Here is a 12,558-nt window from a genome sequence, read left to right as displayed (position 1 = left end):
ACTCCTTTTAAAACCAATTGCTTTAACAAACGAATCAAAACGTTTATACCATTGTCTAGGAGATTGTTTCAAATCATATAAAGAGCGTTTAAGAAAACACACATTATCAGATTTTTGTTTATTTTCAAAACCTTTAGGTTGATCCATGAAAATCTTTTCATCAGGTTCCCCATGCAGAAAAGCAATTTTAACATCAAGTTGTTCAAGTTCCCAATTGAAATGTGCAACTAATGCAAGCATAGTCCTAATTGTGGTATACTTAACAACTGGAGAAAAGATCTCATTATAATCCACCCCTTCCTTTTGTGTGTAACATTTGGCCACAAGTCTAACCTTAAACCTCAAACCCTCTCCTTTGGTAATTTCCTCCTTAATTCTAAAACTCATTTACACCCAGTTATTGACTTATCTTTAGGTCTTGGGACTAATTCCCATGTTTGATTCTTATCGAGGGAATTTATCTCTTCTCTCATTGCTTTCACAAAATCCTCAGATTGTTCACTCCTTAAGGCTTTTTCATATGTATTTGGTTCCCTATTAACTAGTTCTTCCTAACTAGCATAAGCAAGCTCAAAATTAGACTTTAACCTTTGAGGCACTCTATGTGTTCTTCTAACTCTGTCTCTAGCTAACTGGTAATCAAACAAAGGGTTTTACTCTCCTTGCTATTCCTCTATAACTTTATGTCTCTCAATATTTTCACTCTGATTTTCTTCTAGTTCAGGATTTTGATGCTCCACCTCGATTGAGGTGGTGGGGGTTTGAACACTTAAGGACCTTAAATTCACTTGAGATTCGTCACTAATGTTTTCTTGTTATTTTTCTCTCAAGGTGTCACTTTCTGATTTTAGACACGGCATTTCGGACTTGTTAAATGTAACATCACGACTTATGATGATCTTAACTCCATTTTGACTTCTATCCCAAAGTCTATACCCTTTAACTCTTTCAGGATATCCTAAGAAAACACATTTCCTAACTCTGGGTTCTAGTTTTCCCTCATTTTGATGAAAGGAAGCAGCACAGCCAAAAGTTTTTAACATAGTATAGTCAGCACATTGACCATACCATTTTTCATGTGGAGTATCAACATTTAATGCAGTAGAAGGTGCCAGATTAATCAGATAACATGCAGTGATAACAGCTTCACCCCAAAAAGATTTAGGAATTCCAGAACTCAACATCATGCATCTAACTTTGTCAAGTAAAGTACGATTCATACGTTCAGCCACCCCATTTTGTTGAGGTGTATAAGGAACAGTTTTATGTCTACTAATTCCACATTTTTCACACAGATCATCCAAATCATTATTACAGAACTCTACGCCGTTATCAGTTCTTAGATATTTTATCTTTTTGCTAGTTTGAGTTTCAACTTGCAATTTCCATATTTTGAAAATTTTAAAGGTTTCAGTTTTATTTTTTAACAGGTAAACCCACACCCTACGAGAGTAATCATCAATTATGGATATAAAATATCTATTACCACCAATTGTAGGATTAGTAGTAGGCTCCCATAAATCAGTATGAATAAATTCCAAGACTTTAGTAGTTTTATGCATACCAGATGAAAAAGATGACTTATGATGTTTACCAAGTACACAGTGACTACAGAAAGACATATTAGACACAGTCTTTTCCAAATACACCTTTATCATTTAGCAGTTTAAGTCCTTTAATACTTATGCGAGCTATTCTATTGTGCAACTTGTGTGTGTCATTAGTGTTGGTCAAATTTATAGAAGAAGTTGAATTTTTAACAATTGCAGCAGTGGTCAGATAAATACCGTTTCTTTTAGTATCTTTACATGTGACAAGAGCACCCTTAATCATTTTAAGCATGTTGTTTCCAATTTTACCAGTAAAATCATCAGTTTCTAATGCTTCTACTAAAATAAGATTTCTAGCTATTTCAAGAATATATCTAACTCCATGTAATTTAACCACATAACCAGTGTTAAATTTTAACGTGATATCATCAATGCCAGCAATTTTATATGCATGATTATTGTACAAAATAGCATGAGCACTTTCAGATTCTTGCATATTGTCAAACCAGTCTTTATGTGATGAAACATGAAATGATGCACCAGAATCAAGTATCCATTCATTTAAATGTGATTTCACAATCAAATTTACTTCAATAGGTTCAGAGTTCAATAACACATAAACTTCACAAAATTCATCAAAAGAAGTAATAACATTTGCCTTATCATGAACATTTTCCTTTTGTTTGTTTTTCTTAACATAATAATCTTTAATAAAGTGTCTAGTTTTATCGCAACCATAGCATTTTCTACCTTTAGTTTTATTTCTTGACCTAGATAAACTTCTACTTTTCTTTTTACTACCAGACACGTATCCACTTTGGTTATCATGGGTTCTTGACTGAGACCTACGTTTCATAATATAAACCTCACCACTTCTTCTCTCGACTCTCTCAACTCGCATTTCCATTTCTTTACTTTTTAACGAGTCTATGACAATTTCAGTTGTCAACGTATCTCTCCCATATTCAATAGCATTTTTAACATCTCTATAAGTTTCAGGGATAGCATTTAACAAAATTATTGCCTTATACTCTTCAAATACTTTTTCACCACAGTTAGTGATATCTTGCACGAGTTTATTAAAGATATCCAAATTATCATCCAAATCTCTTGAAGAATCGATTTTGAAGCTAAAAAAGCTTTCAAATAGAAAAAGTTTGTTTGGTGTTGACTTAGATACATAAAGTTCCTCCAATTTTTTCCAAAGTTCTTGAGTTTGTTTTAATTTACCAATTTTTCTTAATACTGCATTAGACAGGTGTAATATTATAGAAGTGTATGCCAATTCATTCATATTCTCTTTTTCTTCATTAGTCAAGTTTGCAGGAAAAGAGTCATCAATAGTTTTGGAAACTTTTTGTTGAACAAGAATATCTTTCATTTTTTGCTGTCAAATTGAAAAATCTCCTTTACTATTAAAGACACCCAACTTAAAGTGATGTGTAAACATTTTACCAAAAAATGCATAGAGCACAAATTCAGATATGTAAAAATCATAGGTCACATAGATTACGCGGAGTAACAAGATTCCTATGGTTTCACAATAATACGCTATTCTAGAACCCCAGGGTTTCATGAGAATCGAGTTCTTAGGGAAGAACTAGAATAGGAGTTCAGGTACAAGTCTAAAATAATACGAGATAATGCAACAATGTTCAACAAATTAATCTAATGACGAAGAAATAATTTCACTTAGAAAATTAAACAGATAATGACAAGTAATCCTAAGTTCTATCAACAAGTAATGGTTGCCAAGCAGTGACAACCTCCAATCCTAATGATCATCCTACATGATGATCTGCTAGTGCGATAATGTAAAGTTTCAGCCAATTTACAATAGCGGACTTGTCCAAGTCCGTAAATTACGAGAGATGCGAACTTATTGCTTTAGGGCCGCAATTTTGGCCTAAAGTAATTCAGTAAATATGTGGCAATTTTGACCGTTGATCCACCAAGGGCAAAATCGTCCAACTTTTTCTGTGTAATTTGAAACAGAAAACTTTCAACACGAAAAATGTTAGAAATAATGTGTGGAACAAACCACCTGAAGATAGCGTCCCCAAAATCGACCCGACGCGCCCTCACGCACCGTCGCCTGGATCACGCGCTATACACCCAGCACCGCCTCCACCTACACGTCTCAACCCTGGTCTCTATTTCACCAATGGACTTCTGGATTGACGGAAAATCGTGTTTGTAGGTACGGTTTTTGTGCAAAAATCTGGGCAGTTCGATTTTTCTGTTTTCTGCCGGTTTCTGGTCGATTTTTGGCCGTATTTTCACCACCACCAAGCTCTAATACCAATTGTTGAGCAAACCCACCTACAATTCAAACAAAACAATTAATTAGTTTAGGATTTGCAAAGGATTAAAATCAAGAACCAAAAACTGGAAAATTGAAGAACGACTTCCCCCTTCTAAATTAGGCTCAAAAATTTGATTCACATCACAAAGGTATCTCCAATTTGAAGGTTATAATTAGTCACAAAGACAGATTCACAAAGAAAAGTGGAGGAGGTTTTAATTTTGCACAAAGCAAAGAGTTTTTTTCTCGTTCTTGGGTGGTGTACAAATGAAGAGAAGAGTCTTCAATTTATAGGCTTCACAAAAAACGACTTTTCCACAAAATCTTGCAAGATTAGGTTAAATCAAAATTGCAAGATTATATCAAAACTGAAAGATAGAGCTCAACAAAAAGGGGATAAAATGGTTGAAAAAAGATAACGAAAATATTTATCTATCTTTAATGTGATTTTCAAATTACCTCCAAATTGGGTATTGAGCATCTAGCCCAATGGGCTGATTACCTCTAAATACCCAACATAATTGGGCTACTTCAATTGTGATGTGGATTTAATTCTTCAATCCCGGACTTATAGCCTATGAAGTTATACAGGGCTCGGTTTTTCTTCATAGCTTAGGGGATTTGGACATCACTTACCAAACATGCCCAACACAGATGATGAATGGTCCATTGAAACTCGACCTTTAGAGGCAGAGGAAGATTGTCTCTGACATGCATTACGTCGGATATGTATACAACATTAAAACAAACAAAGACATGTTATAAAATTTATAAAAATAAAATAAAATATGAAACTTCATACACCTAAAAGTTCATAGGAGGAGAAGAGATTTTTTTAGGACAGCTGATAAAAATCGTTGCTTTAAACGATGCATATGTAGAAAGCCTATTTTTTTCGTATTTACTAACAGATTTTTATCTTAGCAAGTTTGCTAAGACTGTTGGGGTTTGTCAGCGGTGACCCTACTTGGCCAACTCAGTGAAAATGTCTTGACATCATTGTTTCTGACCCTTCTAAGCCATCGACTCTATGGCGTTTAATAAAGAATTTGAACTGCTTTTCCAGTATATAATTTTAGTAAATTAGAGTTTTTATTCTGTTTCAAGCTTGTGTTGGACATTTAAAAACTATAAGTATTTATCTTTTTATTTGTAGAAGTATACATTAGTAACTTAATACATGTACTCTAATGATATCATGACAAGTAGGTATGCTGGAAAAATAGAAAATAAGTGATGGACAAGTGTGTAATATTTGTGAATCTCTTGAAAATTAGTCAATGAAGCAAATATAATTAAATTTTTTTACTTATTCTTTTGAACTCGCCATTTAATACTTTTTTAATCTAAATGACGAGTTACAAAGTTTGTCATTTAACACTTTGAAACAATACCCATAACTTATACTGACGAGTGAAGAACATAGGCCAAAACTAAGTCAAAAAAGGTGATGTCGTAATGGAAATTAAAAATGAAAAAATCACATTAATAAGTATGTGTTGTGAAGTTACTTCGGTAAGATGACCTACCTGAGAGTGAAGAACATATCCCAATAAATAAGACAAAAAATGTGACACCAAAATAAATAAATAAATAAAAAATAGTATTATTTGGTAGTCATCGTGGCCATCTTCAACTTTCTAGTTTGAACATGTCATTTAACTATCTTTCAATCCAAAAGATGCATTGTGAAACAAGGACCTACCCCGATGAGTAGAGAACATACCTGAAATGATCCGAAAAGTTTACATCAAAGTAATAATTAAATCAGGTTACATCCAGAGGTGTAAAAATAGCTTGAAATTTCCACTTCCATCCACTGTTTTTGCTGAAGGCAAATCTGTAGCCAAGTGCAGGCTTGCAGCCTGAGAAGAATCGTATGGAAGAAACCACACCCTGCTACTGTTATCACCCCTGCTTGTTTAATGAATTTCTCAAAGAACGTGCCGATCCTAACTATAGGCGTGTAGGCGATCACCTATTGATCCACTTCGGTGAGGATCCAAAAAAAATTATTATTTTTTATTTTATCTGTATTTTTACATATATATAAGGTTCCATATTTGAAATTTGTCTAAGGTCCCCAATATCTCATGGCCGGCCTTGCTCAAAGAATTCGACCTTCAATGCCAATCTTGATGAAACTTTCAACACGATCCTTCAAGAAGGGTAAGTCGAAATATTAACTAAACATTACGACATGATCAGCATGCAAAATTCCTTGAATTCAATTTGTTGCATATCAGTTTCTAATGTTTTTGGCTGGTCAGAACAACAAAATTTATCAAGGCATCCCTGATTTGGTTCTTGACCCATTAAGACATAGCGGTTCCCCAGGTACGGCTCGCAACCCGGCACCACCGGGCACAAGTGACCCCTGGACAAAAATTGAATATAAGAAGGAAAGGATTTTCTCTTGAAATCTTTCCACATCATTGACCCGAATTCAAGTCTCATATATGAAGCCGGAAGGATTAATCTCTTAAAAGAGGGACGTTCAAGAAAAATAAGAAATTTGAGTGGTAATGTCGGCTGAGAAAAACGATCCCCTATCACATTCCGTGCATGTTATGATTAAGTTAGTCAAACAAATTTTTTACCCACACTTTGTGAATTCATCTCATTATTTACACATTAATCACTATCAAAGAAGCATCAAGGAGTGAGACATTCTTTCTGATCATATTTATAAGCTAAACTAGACAAACCAAAGTGCAGAATTCCAATGTTTTTTTATTGAATGTTCTCTATGACAAGAATGATTCACGTAAACAAGAAATTGTTAGCTGGCTGAATCGCAAGAAAACTTCAGCAATCTTTCATTCATATTTGACATGAGCAAAGTCATGGTAAAACCTCTCAGATTGCTCATGATAATGAAGGATCTCAAAGTCTAGGATTCAGTCATCAGAAATTCAAAGATCCATGCTCAAATGCTCCCAAGATTACACACATTTCTCAGTCTCTCACAAACTATTTCATACCTTTACCATCTAGATTAAGTCAATTAAAATGTAACTTGACTATGTTTTCAAGTTCTAAGATCCTTGCAGCAGCTCCATCATATAAAACCAAGCAACTTAAAGTAGCTTGAAATTTCCTGTACCATTGACAAGCCCACTAATCTTCTTTGAAGCAGCAGCCAATGTATCCTCGCTTTTGCAGAATGCAAATCTGATATATCTTCTCTGGTAGCCAAGTGCAGCCTGAGAAGAATCCTCCGCAGATAAACTGGTATGGAAAAAACCGCACCCTGGTACTGCCACCACCCCTGCTTGTTTAATTAGTTCCTCCACGAATTCAACCTGCAATGCCAGTGCCATTGGAGCTTTTTATCACTATCTTCATTTCAAAATTTCATCCAACCATGATAAACATAAGAAATTTTGCAAACTCAATTTGTTCTTTTTCTTCTATTCCTTTTGGTTGGTTGGAAGAACAATATATGCAAGGACAACCATGATTTGATTCTTGGCCCATAAGACATTGTAAATAACCAAAGCAACCTGGCCAAGATTTAAAAAGGGAAAGAAGACGATGAAAGAAAGAAAATAATTTACTCTGATTGGGGCCAAATTTTCAAGTGGAAGATGAAATAGCCAATGATTGGAAATTGTTGAATTAATTTTTGGTGATCCAACAAGTTTAGTAAGCCCAATGCAATACACGAAGTATTCAGGAATATATGAATAGATCCGTCAAGAATAGTACTTACCAGCAAAAAGTATGCTAGTTTGGGAACACTCAAATTGTAAAACGTGACTTGAAAAAAAAAAAAAAAAGGAAGAAGAAGAAAAGAAAGAGTAGCTACATTTTAAAAATGCACAACCAATTAAGGGATTGGGTAAGCAATGTAACTATTATCAATACTTTGGACCGACTGGCTACTTTTACATAGAGGAATGTAATATAAGATGAAAACATTCAAACGGGTATGACCAATAACAGTATAGTTCTGCTTGCTTATATCACTTTAGTAGGGAAAAAAAAGAGTAAACTAATATCTTGAAGACTCTCCAGCTATTAGCAGCTATGATCATGTTTGGCTATGTTTAAAAGTAACAACTTTACTGTCAAAAAGGTAAGATTTTCTACTGAAAATCCAAATGATAAAGTTGACTTTTAAAAAATCTCAAACTTGTTTCGCAAAAATTACTAAAAAGCAACTTTTAAGCTTAGTCAAGCATGTATATCCAGAAAAGTAAGTACTTACATCAGAAAGAGTGCAGCTCCCGGGAAGAGGTGCAAATACAAAAAAGGAACCCTTGGGCTTAAATTGCATCTTGAAGCCAACCTTTTCAAGCATGTCAACTACGAAATCTCTTTTCAATTCATAGTCCTAAGCACAATGAATAAATGGTCATTGACAACTTCCATCTATAACAAATATGATGAACTATCATAGAGCAGGCTATAGATTGCATTTGAAGTATATGGATTCGAATTGAATGATGAATATTAATTGTGACAGATTTCAAATCTTGGGATGACAAATTCACTTGAATAATATAAGCATTTCGCTAAGCATTTAAAATCTAGAGTAATAAATAAAAAATTAGCTATAGATGAAGATAATTTCAAATTAACTCCAATTTTTGATGGATTTTAAATCAATCATCAACAACCTATCATGCTCCTTATGAGTTGACTAAGATGTGAAATTCATAGTTCATTGTTCCCAATCCTTCGATTCGGATGAATTCTTAATTCTTCAGAATCTTACTCTTCTCAATGAATCAAAGTATGCATGCGGACTCATCAAAGCAGTCAAAGCAGCTTCCTGGAAAGGTGCAGGAGCAGAATCTGTAATTTTAATATGAATGTTTCTAATAGCAGAAGCAATCCAAGCTGGGGCAATTGCCCATCCAATTCTCCATCCTAACAATGTTATACAATTGAATAGAGTTTATCTTGTCATTTAAATTAACATAAACTCTTTTTTGGCAAACATAATAAAAGGCTTCTGGTTTCCAAAGCAGAAATTAAACTACAAAGGTAGAATGAGCGAACTTTAGATAGTTTACACATTTATACCAGTTACACTAAAAGTTTTTGACAAGGAAGATGTCACAATGGTCCTCTTCTGCATTTCCGGTAGTGACGCAAGTGATATGTGACGTTCCTTGTCAAAAGTAATATGCTCATACACCTGTGCAACCAAATAGATAAATAATTAAAGTTGCAGGGAAGGAGGAGAAGGAGAAGAAGAAGCAGCGTTGATGAAGAGAAAGCAATATGGACATATATGACTTCCTAAAGCCACACCATTTGGTTGCTTGACATATTACATCAGAAAGAAGATGCATGCTAAAATTTGCATAGGGAGATGACAGATTTTTCTACCAATAAATGAACTGCATTCCAGTAAACTCTGGTATAAATTTTAAGCGTCAGATTAGAACCAAGCATCCAAAAAATACTGTGAGAGGTTAGACAGTCAGCATAGTTGGTTTATCTTAAAATAAGGAAAGGTTACTTTTAAGTAATTTTTTGTGTCCAAACAAGTTATTTTCTTCTATAATTTTTAAGCAAAAATAGTTACTTATTATGGAAATAAATCTTGCCTTATTGTTTAAAACAAGTAACTTAATTCCGATTTTAAGCTTAGCCAAACAAATGCATAAAGATGACTTTCTTCATGATTATTTTCTTTATATTTCAGTCATTTCTTCATTGTAAATTAGATAGCTCGAGCTTCTCCTCTGCCGTCTCCCTAATATATTTGAAAGACTTACTAACAAAAAACAACTACACATTAGAAAACACTATTTAATGTATGTTTGGTTTGGAGATATAACCAATAGCTTCCTTATTCTTATAATTCCTTACTAAAATGAGAATAAATCTTCCATTATCCTCTTAATAACACTCAGTTGAACAACAAATTTATCCAAAAAAATTATTTTTGCGACTAATAAACTTCGATAAAGATATGCTTAATTGTTCATAAAAGAAGTCATTATATCAGAAGATGATCAATATAAGCACACAAGTAGTGGATAACCAAAGAAAGTTGTGCACCTAGCTCATGTACAATAAGCAGCTGCAAATGTTTTTCGTACTTCATCTGTTACAGCTAAGATATTCCAGGTCTGGCAAGCTCCAGCAATGATCTCTAGCTCATCCTTGGAGAAAACTTTTCCAGTTGGGTTGTGAGGACTGTGTCATTAGTATTAGTATACTTGTAAAAGACAATGTCATTACCATAGAACTATAACTCATGATAATTCAACAGGTTTCTCTTCAAGAGTTTTAAGCACAACAGAACTTCAGAAATGAGTTTGAATTTTAAAAGAAAAAACTTGTATGATTATTGTCTGAAATCAATTCACCGTCTTATTACGAACTTTGCAATTTTAAGTTACCCATATACCTTAATTTTCCACTGCCTAAAACTCTATAAATTGTGTTTATCTGCTAATACAAAAGCCATGGGAGTAAGAACATAGTAAAGATACCTTATATATGATGCATGTCCAGTTCATAGCAAAAGAGAATCAACAAAAGGTTATCTATTTTTACCATTGCAACAAAAATATTAGAAATGTGAAGCTCTAGCATTAATATCAACCTTATTCCAGCCAGACAACAGTTACTTGTAAAAAAAAAAAAATGTTTATGATCTATTATTCATCATTTAAAAGAACGAAATTAATGTTGTACACCGTACCTATTCAAAACTACAGCTTTTGTCTTTGAAGTAAAAGACTTCTTTAGTTTATCAAGATCCAACGTCCAATTAGGTGGATCGAGAGCTACATATACCTGTCATTTTCCATAAGATAAGTGAAATTATAACTCCAATGCATTTATGAACTTTGCCTATCTTAATTTGTATACAATTATGAATTTCATGATGCTCCAAAAACAAAGTACTAATTAGATCGGCTTACGGGGATTCCTCCAGCCAGCCTAATACACGTTTCATATGTTTCATATGATGGATCAAATATTATCACCTCATCCCCCTGCTCAACTACTGAGGAAATGAAACAAAGACAAGCATGCATTATAAACACACCCTTAAAAGCAAAGAAATCTTTAAATTGATTAACTACGAGAATGTGCGACCCTTGAGACATTTTACTTGCAAACATGGTAGCCGCAAATGCCTCAGACTGCCCACAGCAAATAACTATATCTGTGAGGGGGTCAACATTCAGTTCTTGTATTTCCTTCATTTTACAGGCAACGTGATCACATATCCCTTGCACATGCCTGTGGCATCAATAAAGAGACATTGGTTACTCATAAGGTCCCTCATAATCACTGCCAGTTACAGCCTGTAGGAACTTAAGAAGAATATATACAAATAACAAATTCAAATTTTATTTTATTTTTTGTTCTTCAATAGGTACTCATTACATTAAGCCAACCTCCTTACCCAAACTCGAATCCGCAACCAATATATCAAACATGTGCATGAAATAAATCCATTTTCCTTGGACCCTCGATATTCTTGTCAATTTTTTCCACTTCATGTGAGATTAAAATCGTCAGTATAGAAAACTGATGTTCACTTCGAATAGTATTTTGAGGTCACTGATGTATAATCATGTATTTTTTTTATCGTGTTTTTAACCAAAATTTTCAATTAATTGGAATGATAGATTGTCAATGTTAGTTGGGACTTGTGTCCCAAAAGAGTACTCGTCAAGTATTTTCTTAATTTTTTATTGGTGTGCATATATCCCTGCTCATACTTATAATGCTTCCAGTCACTTTATATTTCACAGGGAGGGCGTTGATTTCCTATTTGGCAAGGAAAGCCACAAAGATGTAATAAGACATCTTTGGGTTGATATTTAGATTTGTACTTGTTCGAGTATCTGATAGACTTCATCGTGAGTATCATAAACCTCGTGTGGCACACTGGCACAGTGTATTTAGCGGTAGTTTATTGAAATTTTTTTAAGTTTCAGCCCATCCCAACATGTTTTTCGCTGTGATGAGCATGTTGGCTATGCTTAAAAAGAAGTAAATTTACTTATAAGTAAATAGTAACTTTTTAGTGATGAGAGTTGGAACTTAACATCACTGCTTTACAATGTATCCAATTTACTTACAAGTATAACTCTTCCGTGGTGAAAGTTGGAACTTAAAACGTAATCCAAAATATCATTGCTTTACAACTAACTCAAATTTTTGCTAAACTTAACACTTTTCTACTTCTAATGCAAAATTCAATGAAGAAATGAAAAATTGATGAAGAAAATGGAAGACCTGTACTGATTGAAATCGGAATTGATGGCCGAAACAGCCGCATTTTTTATTTGCAGAGGCGCAGGAAAATCTGGAAACCCTTCGGCGAGGTTAATGGCGTCACATCTTTGAGCAAGAAAAGATAGTTGCTGTATTGGAGAGGGTGTCAGAGTTTTCGCCACCGACGATAGCTTTTCTTCCATTTCTCCCTTCTTTCTGCTTCGTTATCTTCGAACTAAGCAAAACAAACAGAGCAGGTAGCGAGAAAGTTGACTTCTAAGCAAATAAGTATTTTTAAAATAATAATTTATTATGGGTCATAATCACTTATTCTGAAGGTAAGTCGGGGGTACTTTTAAGTTTGATCCAATCAAAGAACCTAAATTTCACTTTAACTTTCAAAATCATGAATATTATGACATTGACATCTTGTATGGTAAAAGACAAAGATGCCCTTAAATGTTTTGTATAATTACAAAACAATATATTGTTGAAAGGATT

The 12,558-nt window shown here is 33.9% G+C and overlaps 1 protein-coding gene across 2 annotated transcripts; it reads right to left on the bottom strand.

Annotated features, from left to right (window-relative positions):
• Positions 1–6,568: 6,568 nt before the first annotated feature.
• LOC111394462 (methionine aminotransferase-like) lies at positions 6,569–12,325 on the bottom strand. Of its 2 annotated transcripts, XM_023020308.1 has the most exons (9): positions 12,079–12,325; positions 10,943–11,073; positions 10,749–10,834; positions 10,526–10,620; positions 9,918–10,014; positions 8,890–9,004; positions 8,579–8,733; positions 8,069–8,194; positions 6,569–7,160 (listed from the first exon to the last, which is right to left on the bottom strand). In XM_023020308.1, exons 1-9 carry the CDS (start codon positions 12,258–12,260, stop codon positions 6,936–6,938), a joined length of 1,212 nt encoding a protein of 403 aa, XP_022876076.1. In that variant the 5' UTR covers positions 12,261–12,325; the 3' UTR covers positions 6,569–6,935. The 2 variants fall into 2 exon arrangements, with proteins under 2 accessions (XP_022876076.1, XP_022876068.1); XM_023020300.1 differs by having other exon boundaries at positions 10,749–11,073.
• Positions 12,326–12,558: the final 233 nt, after the last annotated feature.

The sequence above is a fragment of the Olea europaea genome, chromosome 1 (assembly GCF_002742605.1).
Source record: "Olea europaea var. sylvestris chromosome 1, O_europaea_v1, whole genome shotgun sequence".
Lineage (NCBI taxonomy): Eukaryota > Viridiplantae > Streptophyta > Magnoliopsida > Lamiales > Oleaceae > Olea > Olea europaea.
This window is presented reverse-complemented; position numbering and strand designations above follow the sequence as displayed.

Coding starts and splice junctions, on each gene's coding strand:
- LOC111394462 (XM_023020300.1), bottom strand. CDS start 12,260: ATGGAAGAAAAGCTATCGTCGGTGGCGAAAACTCTGACACCCTCTCCA. Junction 8,734..8,889: donor AAAAACTTTTAGTGTAACTG/GTATAAATGTGT, acceptor TAACATTGTTAG/GATGGAGAATTGGATGGGCA. Junction 7,161..8,068: donor GGAGCTGCACTCTTTCTGAT/GTAAGTACTTAC, acceptor CTGGCATTGCAG/GTTGAATTCGTGGAGGAACT.